Source organism: Gymnoscopelus microlampas (genome assembly GCF_963454915.1).
Source record: "Gymnoscopelus microlampas genome assembly, chromosome: 24".
Classification (NCBI taxonomy): domain Eukaryota; kingdom Metazoa; phylum Chordata; class Actinopteri; order Myctophiformes; family Myctophidae; genus Gymnoscopelus; species Gymnoscopelus microlampas.
Window position 1 is genome coordinate 16,182,730 of NC_139961.1, and position 14,986 is coordinate 16,197,715.

General features: G+C 43.2%; 1 protein-coding gene across 1 annotated transcript in view; it reads left to right on the plus strand.

The window, feature by feature from the left end:
- The window catches only part of LOC311041078 (lysine-specific demethylase 6A-like), an 87,960-nt gene that overhangs the window by 69,848 nt on the left and 3,126 nt on the right, over positions 1 to 14,986 (plus strand). The window contains exons 20-28 of the mRNA XM_084051518.1: positions 1,417 to 1,622; positions 3,434 to 3,495; positions 3,672 to 3,746; positions 4,484 to 4,632; positions 7,425 to 7,539; positions 7,849 to 8,036; positions 8,868 to 9,009; positions 9,887 to 10,013; positions 12,902 to 13,072. Of these exons, the coding sequence (XP_083907644.1) occupies positions 1,417 to 1,622; positions 3,434 to 3,495; positions 3,672 to 3,746; positions 4,484 to 4,632; positions 7,425 to 7,539; positions 7,849 to 8,036; positions 8,868 to 9,009; positions 9,887 to 10,013; positions 12,902 to 13,072 (1,235 nt within the window). The remainder of the gene's footprint in view (positions 1 to 1,416; positions 1,623 to 3,433; positions 3,496 to 3,671; positions 3,747 to 4,483; positions 4,633 to 7,424; positions 7,540 to 7,848; positions 8,037 to 8,867; positions 9,010 to 9,886; positions 10,014 to 12,901; positions 13,073 to 14,986) is intronic.

The window sequence follows — 14,986 nt, forward strand, 5'->3', positions numbered from 1 at the left end:
ATGCCTTCTAAATCAGTAGTTCTCACTTAAAGGAAAATAGCAGATGCACAAGCTCAACAGCGCGGCACAAAGTGACGCGCTGCGAGCTTGTATATCTGCTATTTTTGAATAGCCAACTGTAAAATCTAAAACGACACAGATGTCTTCCCGGTTTGAATGGGTTAATCCAATATTTTAGATATGCAGATTATTTTGAATATGTTTGTTTTTTAAATAAATACATCAACAAATCCTTTAACCACTTAAGCATTGTTTTATACTTTGACACATAACGGTGTCGAACTGAAATAGTGAAAATAGCTGATGCTGTACCTTGTGAGCCTTGTAGATCAACTATGTTCACTATTCTGGACATTTCTTTGAAACTTGTCACCTATAATGACCAAAGTCTAAAATAGGTATAGATAATTGTTTGTATTATCTCTCTCTGCAGTAGAGGCTCTGACAGCAGACCAGAGCACACTGCTGTCTTATCTGCTCTCAACCCATCAGTTACCTGAGGCCCGTTCTAAAAATGCATTCTAAATCCTAAGGCCATTGTGTACAGTAAATGATCTCCTAAAACTTCGTTTTTGGAAAAACTTAAACTAGTTCACTAAAACATTTGGCTTTTACCAAAAAAATACTTTGTAATTTAAAGTACTAATGTGTCAACATCTTTTGAAAATAGCAGATATGCAAGCTCGTAACGCTTCCCATCTCAATGCGTTGTGAGCTTGTAGATTGGCTCCTTTCGAATACATGAAGTAGAAAATATGGTTGATGCATGTTTTGAAATGGTGTCATACTACTAAGTAACTTGTAACTGAAGTATTCAGATTTTAGTGGAGTAAAAAGTACAATATTTGCTTCTGAGATGTCGTAGAACAGGGGTCTTCAACGTTTTCAGGCCAAGGACCCCCTAGCTGAGAGAGAGATGAAGCAGGGACCCCCTACTATATATTGTATAAAATTGTGTTTCAGATTAAAGTTTTTTTTTTACTTTAATAGTTGCTATTTTTTCCCTCTACACCTATAGCCTCTTTGCCAAAAATAGCCGCTCTACAAGCTCTCAACGCCTCGCGCTGAGAGGCGTTGAGAGCTTGTAGATCGGCTATTTTTTTGAGCTAAGCTTTTTGAGCTAAGCTTGTAGATCAGCTTTTTTTTTGGCTAATGTTCCCCTCAGAAAAGGAATTCTAGGGTTCAAGTGGTTAATGTAAAAAAACTAAATCCTATCACACAAAGATTTGGCAGACGGCCTATAGTAGCTTTGAGGACCCCCTAGGGGTCCCGGACCCCCTGTTGAAGACCCCTGTCGTAGAAGAAAAAATGACAGATAAAGTAATAGAACTTCAAAGTTGTAATCAACTACAGAGTAATCATTTCCACCACTGAGTCATAAAGCATGTTGACGTCCCTTCTCTCTCCTCATGTCAGACCTGGGTCTGTTCTCCACCAAGACCCTGGTGGAGGCCAACCCAGACCACCTGGTGGAGGTCCGGACGCAGCTGTCGCAGCCCGCCGACGAGAACTGGGACCTGAGCGGCACCAAGAAGATGTGGCGCTGCGAGAGCGCCCGCGCTCACACCACCATCGCCAAATACGCACAGTACCAGGCCGCATCCTTCCAGGAGTCCCTACGGGTCAGCAACACACACACACACGCACACGCGCACGCACACGTTTCTGTTAGTATAAACAGACTGCATTGTTTTAGTGCCTTTCTCCAAAGCGCTTTACAATGTATTTCGCGTTCGCCCATTCACACACCGAAGGCGAGGCACTAACCTGCTCATTGGGAGCAACTCAGGGTTCAGTGTCTTGCTCTTTCACAGCATTTATTTACATACATATATATATCTCTGGGAGTAGTGGTGGGGAAAAAACGTGTATTTCAGTGAACGAACGATTTTGTTCATGTTCGCGGCAATGATACGTTCAAATGATTTGTTCACATTCACCATTCAATAGCGCTATTGTCCAGTGAAAAGCAACTCGACCACACTGTTGCCATAAACGGTCTGGACCGTTTTTGGCCCATTTTTTTTTTTATACGTGGGGCGCTCTAACGAAACTTTGGGATCGTCCAAGGAGTCTCTGAGAAGGAGAGGCCGGATGTGGATCCATGTCAAAAATCCTTCCGGTCGGCCGCTCCAATGTTAACTCCTTGACTAAAAGCTTAATATCTCCATTTCTTTTTAACGTGGTGGAAGCGTGCCGTTTTCGATCGGCGATCACTCTGCAATGGAGGATCGTGTTGGAAATATTATTGTTCCAGGCGTTAGTCGGGACCCTCCGCCGTCACGCACGCACGCTTTGTTTACATGCACTTCCGTGTCGAGGCTTCTACGGCACGAAACGTATAACGTAAGTGGATGGAAAATATGCAGGCACTGAACGTACCCTATTTTAATAAACCTCTGGCACACAATGTGTTAATACATATTAGTAATTTAATATTTTCCATTTTCTGTAACTTTCATGTCAAGGACCCCCAGATTGATATGTTAAAATGATTGTGATGCTACATTAACACTTCCACCGCCAGAGGTTAATCTCATAATGTACTCACCAGTGCCAAGGTTTTATTGTTGTTTTTTGTTTTTTTGACGTCGCCATAGACCTTGTTAAAATCTGTAAGATTGAGCTGTGCGCTGTTTGTTTACATCGCAGACATCTGCCTGGTTCGAGCAGTGAAGACCACGTGTCAAACGGTGCCTCCATGTTGTAGTTAGAACGGTTTATGTTAAACAGTGATCACCGAGGAGAAAAAACTACAAGGAGAAAATGGAGTTTTAGTGTGCGCTTTAGAATGGAGGCCGACGGGATCGGCAAAACCGGATCGCAAATAGTTCCGTTTCCGGTGGTGTTACACTGAAATGGTCCGTGTCGAAAATTGAAAAAAGTTTTTTTTTTTTCGAAAAAAAGGAAAAATCACCCAGACCGTAGGGCTACGGTCTCGGCGCTTAACAGTTGGATTTAATGTAGCCTGGCGTTGCTAGACTATATCACTGCGTGGATATGAGTCTGGTGCTTCCATGAGGACGTTTTTCTTCCCAAGGGGCGGGATCAAAACAACAGCCCTCGACGCAATTGGTTAGACCTACAACCAACTACCAATTACAGTCTCCCATATTCGAATACTGAGCCCTGATTGGTTCCCCACGTCTCCTGGAACAGGAAATGGATTCTCTATGGAGCGGTGCCAGACCCAAATCGCAGAGTGCAATTTTTTTTTGCACTCGCAGATTCGTCTGGTCCCAGGCTAGATTTAATGGACCGTAGGACTACGCTCTTGGCGGTTAATGTGTTAACACATTTAGCTGGGGACCCTATGGAACCCCTCCATGGACCCCTGGGGATCCCCATACCCCACTTTGAGAACCACTGGACTAAACGTGTGTGTGTGTGTGTGTGTGTGTGTGTGTGTGTGTGTGTGTGTGTGTTCGTTCAGGAGGAGAATGAGAAGAAAGCGTTGAAAGAGCCCTCGGACACGGAGCCTGCGACAGCAGAGAGGTACGAACATCCTATACTATATGTCATCAAAAAGTCAAATAGTGGCTGATGTACTGTATGGGTGTTTGACTCCAGTAACTACACCCAGTGTGGGCCTCCTCAGTAATGTCTGTTTTAGTTGAAGCTAATATTCCTCTGAGCTGTTGTAACACATCTCTCCTCATTACTTTGTCCAGTGTGGCGAGGAAGCGGAGGGGTCCATTAAAGCACATAAAGTTTGGAACCAACATCGACGTGTCGGACGAGAGGAAGTAAGTCTCACTTTACCTTAAGGATTTAAAATGGTTTACCATTTTGACATTTTTGTTATTGAATAGTTGTGTAGATCTGCTATTTTCGCTATTTTGGAAAATATGGCATGCCCCAAATTTGGACACCAAGGGTTAAAATGGTTTACCATTTTGACATTCGTGTTATTTATTCTGTTGGTTTGTCTGACCTTATTCTGTCGTCACCGCAGTCATTTAAGTGAATTTGAATGAAAAAAAAATATTTACGTAAATAATGTTCCAATCCAGCACATTTCAAAACCACAGAAACTCTATACAGTGTGAGTCAGTTAAAAACCATAAAAAATAAAGCACAAAAAAATCAATAAAAACTAAGTAAGCACAATTAAAATACAATCAAACATAGGTACAACTCTCAATCTGGGTTAAAAGCCAAGGAAGCCAAGATTTTAAAGGTTTTGTATGTAGGGGCCAGCCTGACATGATGGGGTAGCTCGTTCCTCAGTTTGGGAGCTACAACTAAGAAGGCTCCCCCCGTGCTTAAGCCTCGTCGTGGGGACGACAAGCGTCAGCTGATCTCAGTGATCTGTTACACGCCAGTTAACCGCCACGTGCGTAGGTCCCATCAAACTGAACCCCAACGCGTTGACCAACACCAGATGGTCCCTGGATGAGGAACTCTTCTGGTTAGCAACCCAGCCGGTTTACAAAAGCGGGTGGTGGCTGAGCTCGGTGTCATGTGTCCTCCCGTCCTGCAGGTGGAAGCAGCAGCTGCAGGAGCTCAGTAAACTGCCGGCCTTTGCCAGGGTGGTTTCTGCTGGCAACCTGCTGAGCCACGTGGGTCACACCATCCTGGGCATGAACACCGTGACGCTTTACATGAAGGTCCCTGGCAGCAGGATACCAGGTCTGTACACCTTTCTCACACACACACACACACACACACACACACACACACACACACACACACACACACACACACACACACACACACACACACCTTTGTATTACTACCTCAACATTTTAGGACGGCTGTTATGAATGCCATTTTCATTTTTTTGTGCAATTTTTAGCTGAACAAATAGCAGATCTACAAGCCCAAAACGCGGTGCGGGCTTGTAGATCTGCTATTTTCGGTATAATATAGTTGAGTATAATCAAATATAATTCTAACCCTAAACCTAACCACTAAATGTCTAAACCTAAACCCAACCTGAATATTTTCCTAACTGTAAAAACTCGCCTTTAAAAATACATTTTAACCATCAAAGAACCATTTTTCTTGTGAGGACCAGGAAAATGGTCCTCACAACATCCATTTCTCATATTCTACTATACTTGTGGGGACGTTTTGTCTTCACAAATAGTAATACAAACACACACACACACACGGCATCCTGGGCATGAATACCGTAGAGATAGCTGTGTACAGCTATCTCTACTGTACACCAAAACAACTGAAGTCAAGGAGTGTGGTTGGCGCTGTGGTAAAGTGCCTGCCCCCACCACCGCAGAGGTTGTGGGTTCAAATCCACCGCGGTGCATCCGGCTTTGTCGTGTGTCTACACAAACACAATTGGCCCCTGTTCAGGGGGTGGGGGGAGGGTGATATTTGTCACTACAAATGCTCCCACGGGCCGGGGCGGCACATGTCAGCAGGGCGTGTTGGGTGTAGTCTCGCGTCACCAGACAACTATTCCACAATCTCTGAATGCTATATAGAGTCTGGTACTCCACTTCCCGAAAGCTGTTTAACGGAAGTTGTTCAGACCGGAAAGACATTCGACCAATCACGACGCGGTGCCCGCGGACCTGTAGTCCCAGTGGAAACTGAACCGAGGCGGAAGCATAGTCATAGGAGCGGTAGATTCATGTTATTTGTGCGAGGATTGTTTATCACAGAAAACTGAGAAAAGTATCATGGAATTAACGCCGAAAAAACTGTGAAAGAAGACACTAGTACACATAAACGATGTTTATGAGATTCGTTGATTCCAGTCAGACTCCTTTGCGCCACTGCACAATGCTAAAACGGAAGTGGGGAGGGGCATCCGCTTTCCCCTTAAACATGATCAGAGCTTCCGAGTCCCAGACTGTATGCCGGAAACATTTGTAAATTGTGGGAGGCAACAGTCTGGTAACGCGAGACTATGTTGGGTGGGAATAGTAGAATGGAGGCTCTACTTCCTCCCGGTGGGGGCTCTTCACTGGTAAGTGAGTAGGATACACAGCAGTGACAACACACATGTGTGTGGGGCGGAATTAAGTGGCATAAATTGGGGATGAAAGGGGGGTAAAAAGCTAAACATAAATACATAAATAAGAAGATCAACCGAAGTAGGTTGGGGAGGAACCCAAAAAAAACTCAGACAAACAAATGTCATTTCATACTGCCACTGAACACTGTGTTTCGTTCGCACTCTTTGGCTCACGAGTGGTGACTCACTCGAGCAGTGTACACTGCAGCCAGCAGCACTGCTGGGACCGAGGGTTAAATTAATACGTGTATATCACGGCAGTGACGGACTTGCTGTGGGGAATTTATGATGGAGGTATGGAGGTTTTGCCCTTTCTAGCGATGGGTTGTGTTTATGAATGGTCGCTAGAGGGAGATTTCAGAGGTGTTTGTACCTCCTGGAAGTCGGCGTTGTGTCTCTTCCAAAGTAGTGCTGCTTTTCAGTGACTTCACTGCTGACGGAACAAACTTGATGCTGTATGCTGAAACGATGCGAAACGTCTGACCAACACCTGACCAATCACAGCCAAACTAGTTTGGGTAGTCACAACTTCCCGGATGCACCGAACACCCGATCACCCGTTCTGATCCCGATCACCCGAACCTCTGAATGACGTCACATTGTAGTGTGTGGCCAGCCGAACAAACGTCTGTTGTTCTTGTGTAGTATGCAATGCATTGGGCTTTACCATGTCTTCACACACACACACACACACACACACACACACACACACACACACACACTCACACACACACACACTATAGGCCCTATGTGTGGCGCCATCAACATTTTCTTTTTAACTGAAGCCGAAAATAGCTGATCGACAAGCTCACAACGTGAGCAGATCGGCTATGTTCTGTGCTAAGTATAAATCACCAAACCAAAGCTCTAAAAGCATTTGACAACAAGCACAGCAGCCATATTGGAAAGAAATTGGGCCTCTTCCTTACTTCCTTCACAAGTCTTACCAATGATACTAATGAGGGCTCTATTCCTTTTAGTGTAGCACAGTGGTTCTCAAACCTTTTAATTTCAAGGACCCCCATAACGCTTACAGTGTACAAATGGAACCAAATGGACCGCAAGGGGCCAAATGGACCGTAAGGGCCCATTTGGTTACATTGTTACTCTCAGAGTTACACATCTGCAAGGGGCCATTTTGAATCCCCTCAAGGAACCATGAGGATCCCTGAACCACACTTTGAGACCCACTGCTGTAGCAGAGCGTTTCCAGTGAGCCAACATGTACAATATCAGCACCCTGACTCTGTATGACCAGAATGGAACAGAGCCTTCATTAGTATCTTTGGTAACACCTATGAAGGAAGTAAGGAAGCGGCCCAATTTGCGCATAGAGCCTATTGTGCTTGTGGAAACTGTGTGAGCCATCAGTGACTTGTTGTAATAACCATTGTTGTTAGCGGTCATGTGGATGACAGCTGTCCTCTGGCTCCCCCTGCAGGTCATCAGGAACACAACAATTTCTGTTCGGTCAACATCAACATCGGCCCGGGAGACTGTGAATGGTTCGCTGTGCCGGAGCCCTACTGGGGGGTGATGAGCAACTTCTGTGAAAAGTGAGAGAAACGCACCGCAAATTGACACACCCAACACATTATCACCTATAAGGATATGGACAAAATAGGGCCGCAACGTGTCACAACGCCTCGCATCATAACACGTTGTGATCTTGTAGATCTGCTATTTTCACTTTCTGAAAGTGTTTTAATTATTCTCCATATAATGACATCTAGCCAAAATAGGGATTGAACATGAATTGATCATTGTTTTGAAAGATCTATTATTTATCTGATAATTGATTAAATAGATGATGTTGGCTTAACTGTGGCCCCTCTATCCATCCTCCTGTGGTGCTTTGCGTCCAGGAACAACATCAACTTCCTGATGGGTTCGTGGTGGCCCAACCTGGAGGACCTGTACGAGGCTGATGTCCCGGTGTATCGCTTCATCCAGCGTCCAGGGGACCTGGTGTGGCTCAACACGGGCACCGTGCACTGGGTGCAGGCCATCGGCTGGTGCAACAACATCGCATGGAACGTTGGACCCCTCACCGGTACATGTATATACTGGCTTTACACTTTGATTACTGGTCTAGCACTGTGGTTCTCAAACCAGGGGGGTCCCCAGATGATTTTGGGGGGGTCCCCAGATGACAGTGAAGTGACAATTTAAGGACAATTTAATACCTTTTAAATACCTCAAAAAAGAAAAGAAAAATACCATTACTGCATCAAAAGTAATCAACAAACTATACTATTAAAATAAACTTGAAAATAGCCTCGCAACGTGAGGCGTCGTGAGCTTGTAGATCTGCTATTTTCACATCTGTGGAACCGAGTCAAACAAAATGTAATGCCTCAACTCCTACATTCCAAGGGCTTGTCAGGGTGGGGGGGTACCCAGTTCATATATGATTATTTTGCAGGGTCACGTCCTGAAAAGGTTGAGAACCACTGGTCTAGCACAGTGGTTCTCAAACTTTTCAGGCCGTGACCCACCCAAAAATCATCATGTATTAATTTATTTTAGAGGTATTAAAAAGGTCTTAAAAGTCCTTAAATTATCACTTTAGAAATGTGCAGATACACAGTTTGAAAACCACTGGTCTAGCACACACAGGCTGGTGGATAAAAGTAGATCCATACTGTAAGATTATAGTCTACTAGAAGCAATAAGTTTTGAGTTACAAATGTTCACTCCAAAAAACATATATATTCAAAGATTTGCACACATTTTCACGATAAAAAAAAAATAGCAGATCTACAAACTCAATTTTCCTCATCAACGATGAGGAAAATTTAAAGAGAAAATTAAGAGGTTTTGCTTTAAAGAGAAAATTAAGAGGTTCCTTTTTAATTGACGTTAAAACTTGTGTGTGTTGCAGCCCACCAATACAAGCTGGCTGTGGAGCGCTACGAGTGGAACAAGCTGCAGAGCGTCAAGTCCATGGTTCCCATGGTGCACCTTTCCTGGAACATGGCGCGCAACATCAAAGTGTCCGACCACAAGCTGTTTGAGATGATCAAGTAAGTCATGTTTTCAGTCAGGCCAAACTGAGAGCTGGACAGCCATTCTGTAATGACGAAAAAGGCTCGCCATCTCCATATTTGGGCCAGGCGGCAAGCTTTCGATCTTTAAGACACCCCCCCTCACATCCTTCAAAAACCATCTCTTTAGGATAGCCTCTCCCAGTTGAGGCCTAGTTAGGATGTCTCCCCAACCCATGCTTAACTTTTTATCGTTTTTAACCTAGCACTTGTTTCTTTACTGTTTTTAGTTTTTTTCTTAATAAAGCTGGTTCCTTCCTTTCCTTATGTAAAGCAACTTTGGGTACTTAGAAAAGCCCTATATAAGTCTGAGCTATTATTATTAAAAATAAGTCAGTGCCAAAGTATTGAAAGCGCTGCCGTTCTCATTAATGGCCAAGCAGGTGTCACTATTAGTGTCTATTGGTATTTGGCCGGACTTTACACTTGGTTTTATTACCTAAGTAAACATCTTCATAAATACTTTGTTTTCAGTGAAGACCCACCCAAGATGGTGGATTTGAATTAGCTGAAATAGTGGTTTCAAAACGGGTCTGTACAAACCAATGGGTAACGTCACGGCTCCCTTCCTCCATCAATGTTTACAGACTATGATTTGGACACAGTTCCATAGCAATCGGAGTCAAATACAAAAAAAAGATATATGTATATATATATAAAACATGAAATCTGTGTGGAGCTACTAAGTTGGTCTACTGGCCACATGCACAACGAATTTGGTGCTGATCGATCCAGCGAGATCATGCAACAGTGTTTTGAGCTGCAGAACTTGCATACAGCTTTAATGTTCTTAATATAATCCTTGAAACCCAATGTTATTGTTGTTGGACTAGTTCCCTGTCTCTTCCATCGGTAGGTATTGCTTGCTGCGGACACTGAAACAGTGTCAGTGGGTGAAAGAAGCCTTAACAACAGCTGGGAAAGAGACGGTGCTGAGGCCCAGGAACAGAGACGAACCAGCCCACTACTGCACCATCTGTGAGGTCAGTATAACACCTTAACCCAAGGGTTCTACCCGCTACCCCTACTCTACCCGCTACCCCTGCCAGTGTTTTTTCTGCATGGTTTCGGGTAGAGATGTCCCGATGCCATTTTTTCGTTCCCGATCCGATTCCGATCCGATGCCAGAGTGCTTAAAACAATAATAATAATAAAAAACTCTTATTTTGAAGTCCACCAACCCGGAAGTCAAGGGTCTCCGTTCGTATGACTTGACACGTGCTAAGCTAAGCTTTAAAAGTTCACTAAACGTCAGTAGGTAGGCTACTGGCACGGCTGTTTTGAGCTGCTTTCTTGTATTTTCACACGTCTGTAATTGTCAATAAAAAGTAAGATATGATGACTAAAACTATGACTAAATATATTTAGTTTTTGTCAGTGAAAAAAAGGTAGCGGCGAACATTTTCTTAGTCTTAGTTTTACTCGACAACATTAACACTACTGCATTCCCTATTTCTTGATATTGTGTGTTTATTTACATGGCCGTGACGTTAAATACGTCAAAAACCAAGCACTGAGGATTAATATGATTTAGGTGTGCACACTTATGTCCATAGCAACAGTCCGTTTTTCATAGCAACAGTCTGGTCTTCATAGCAGCAGTCTACTATCAAGAAATAACACACCACTGAATGCTGCGATTGACTAATCAGAATCCCGGAATCAACCAAGCCGTGTAATAATCTGATAATATGTATTTACATTACATTACAGTCATTTAGCAGACGCTTTTATCCAAAGCGACTTACATTAAGTGCATTCAACATAGGTAGGGAACGAAACTACTAATCACCAGAGGTCTTAAGTGCATTTCCTGTAAAAACAAGCAACCAAGAGTATACCTAGCGCTAAGGTAAAAGTGCAATATATCAGCTATATACTTTCATAAACACATGACTATTTGATTATTTAATTTGATTCCATTAACTGACTGGTGTGTGTGTGTGTGTGTGCTCGCCATGGTGGACATGTTCAATCTATGATGATCATGTATCATCTTTGCTGTCAGGCAGAAACCTTGTATCTCCGTACATCAACTTTTTAGCGGTGCCAACCGCTCTACGCTTGACTATGTCCGTCCGTATGAGCACGGGATGAGCACGGCACACAAGCAACACATACAAACACACGCACACACACACGGACTTGGAGATTGCCTATGCCATCTCTCCTCTCATTGGCCACACGTGCCACTGGTTATCAAAGAGGGGTCCAGGGACCCCCAGCGTATGTTATGTCCGTCCGCCCGTTTAAGTACGGGATGAGCACGGCACACAAGCAACACATACAAACACACGCACACACACACACACACACACACACACACACACACACGGACTTGGAGATTGCCTATGCCATCTCTCCTCTCATTGGCCACACGTGCCACTGGTTATCAAAGAGGGGTCCAGGGACCCCCAGCGTATGTTATGTCCGTCCGCCCGTTTAAGTACGGGATGAGCACGGGATTTTAAACGGCTATAACTCCAGTTCGCAGCATGCTAGGGAGTACAAATTTTGTACATGGACTAAAACCACCAATAGGGACGAACTGTAATTACTTAAGCCCCGCCCCCTCTGTCTGCCCATTGGCTGGGCTTTAAACAGCCATCATTCCAGTTTGCAGCATGCTACCAAGTAAAAATTTGGTAAGTGGACTCAGACCACCAATAGGCACGAACTGAAATGAGTTAAGCCCCGCCCCAAAGGCACCGCTTCCTTCACACAGGGTGTGCTTATTTTTAAATGAACCCATTAACACATTAACCGCCAAGAACGTAGTCCTACGGTCCGTTAAATCCAACTGTTAAGCGCCGAGACCGTAGTCCTACGGTCCGGGTGTTTTTTCCTTTTTTTCCGATTTTTTTTATTTTTTTCAATTTTCTAGGGGGACCATTTTCAGTGTAACACCACCGGAAGTGACCCGGAAGTAATATCCCGTTTTTTGTTTCCCGTCGGCCTTCATTCTAAGTAACACCACTAAAACTATTTTAAAACCAGTGTAGTTTTTCCTCCTCGCATTTCCCATGGTCAACTCAAACATGGCGGCTCCTTTTGACACGCGGTCTCGACGAGTACACAAAGGGACATGTGCACGTTGTTTACAAACAGTGGATCGCGGATTCTAAAGGATTTTAACGGGGCCTATGGCGACTTGAAAAAAACAACAATAAAACCTTGGCAGTGGTGAGTACATTATGAGATTAGCCCTTGGCGGTGGATGTGTTAAGACCTGAGGCCGATTCTACAAATGTCAAGTTTTCTGAAAAACGTATGTTTCTATATCAGTGGTGCTCAAACTGTTTCATTTCAAGGACCCCCAAAATGATATGAATTTGCCCGCAGACCAACAAAAAGTATTAACAATAGCTTGTGACTAAATAATAACTACAATGGATCCATTGAAACACACGTTATTGTTTTATTTTATGTTTTTCCATTTCCTGAAAAGTAACAGTTTTGTACATACAAGGTTTCCACCCGACAGCAACTGTGTGTGTGTGTGTGTGTGTGTGTGTGTGTGTGTGTGTGTGTGTGTGTGTGTGTGTGTGTGTGTGTGTGTGTGTGTGTGTGTGTGTGTGTGTGTGTGTGTGTGTGTGTGTGTGTGTGTGCGCGCACGCAGAATATGAGAAACCAACGTTGTGAGGTTTCCTGGTCCTCACAAGAAAAATTGTGGATCTTTTAAGCTCACAACGTGTCGCAGCACGACACGTTGTGAGCTAGTAGATCTGTTATTTTTCGACCTTAGTCTCACAGTTAAAAAACGGCGAACATGTATTCAAAATAGCATTCATAAAATCGTTGTCCAAAGGTGTTGACTTCCCCACAAGTATACTAATCCAAACCTTCGTGTGTGTGTGTTCTCTCCATGCAGGTGGAGGTGTTCAACCTGCTGTTTGTGCGCAGTGAGCTGCTGTCTAAGAAGCAGTACGTGGTTCACTGTCAGGACTGTGCCCGCAAAGCCAGCGCCACTCTGGACACCTTCGTGGTGCTGCAACAACACAGGATGGATGACCTCATGCAGGTCTACGACCAGTTCACATTAGTAAGTTACAGTGTTTTTTTCACTGACGAAAACTACATAGAAACTAAGCTGTGATGTCTAAAACTATGACTAAATACACATGTGTTGAAGGACAAATAAAAACAAGACGAAGATGTTCGGGAGGGACTGGTGGGGAAGAGATACAGTAGAAATAAGACGCATCATTTTTTTTGTTGCGCACGGGTGTGGTGCTCGCATGCAGCTAAATCAGGCATTACGATGCCATCACGGCCCGCCAAATACATTTAATCGACTAAATCAACTGTAGTTTTGGTGGCTAAAATCGTATGATATTTAGGCAACGAAAAGTACACTAAAACTTCAAGATTTGACTGAAATGTGCTAAAGTGAACACTGGTAAGTTAACTAACTGATATACCATTAGTTCACATCCATCTAGAGATCCAGTAGAACTAAGACGAGCCATTTTATGCTTGGCTGTGTGCAGGTGTTGCGCTTTTGAGCATGCAGCTAAATCAGGCATTACGACGCCATCAAGGCACCGCCAAAATACATTTTAGTTGACTAAATCAACTGTTGATTTAGTTGACTAAAATATCATAATTACTCAACTACAGTAAAACTAGACAAAACTAAAACATTTGAGATGACTAAAATATGACTAAAACTAAATTGAATTTCCACTGACATCCTGCACACTTCCGACTAATATTGAATGAGAATGACACAGAATTGACAACTGACAATAGAATCATTCTAGCAAGCTGCTAGACATTTAATAGAAAAATACACAGTAGTACAACTGTAGGTTCTTAAAGCACTAAGCATAATATTATTCACATCATCACATGGTCAGACAGACAGTTACATTAGTTTCTCTTTTAGCATTAACAATTTACCCACATTGATATCAATAAGCACTAGTCAAAGCAGCTGAGAATTATTAGATTTCCCTCCTGGCCTTCCTTGCAAATTCTGAAATAGGGTTGCACATAACTTGTTTGGTCTAGTTCTCAGGGGAGCACCCATGGAGATGTTGCTTGGTACGCACACTAAATTTTGCTTTATATATTTAAATTTTGTTTTATATAAAAATAGGTATTCATGACCAAATAGGAGTTACAATGCCAGCATGTCAGTACTGATTTAGAGCACGTTACATAGTTGAACAGAGCAACAGAGAACATAAGTGCAACAGAGCCATATGAATATTTTTTTTACATTTTAAAAGCAATGAATCCATTAAGAGAACTACATATGACGGCAGACTGCTTATTTCAATTGACGACAATCCATCAGACTGCAAACTGTGTGTGTGTGTGTGTGTGTGTGTGTGTGTGTGTGTGTGTGTGTGTGTGTGTGTGTGTGTGTAGGACTAGAGTTCTGACTGTAACGCTACTGGATCAAAGGGAGATGCAAAGGGAGAAGAAAAAAGAGAAAAGACGTTACTTTAAAAAACATGAGCCAGATGAAAATGAACAATCACCTAAAGTTTTACAGGAGCATGGTTTTCATATTGTAAATATAAACGTTGGCCAAAATCTTGCGGTTAGTCCATGTGGGTTCTTGTTTATACCAGAGTTATAATATTGTTTATACTTAGACGAGCATGACAGCTTTGTTTCAACAGAAAAGGACTTCCTCTAAAAACGGCGGATTGCAAAATAAGAGCGACTTGTAATGATAAGTCAAATAATGTAAGTCAACACTAATGTTATTGTTTAGTCTACTTACAGGAAGTAGATAGACATTTGAAGTATGCGATACCACAGCAAGTAACTGAGCGGCGGCGATATGCAAGAGCATTTATTTTTGTTGAAAATAGAACTTGGGGGGCCTCTGTCTGGCGCGAGGCCCCCCAAGTGTGAGGCTGTGTGCGAACGCACTGTTTTTACCACCCTAGCTACCCTAGTATACTACTGGTGTACTGGTAGCTGACCAGTACAAGCACAG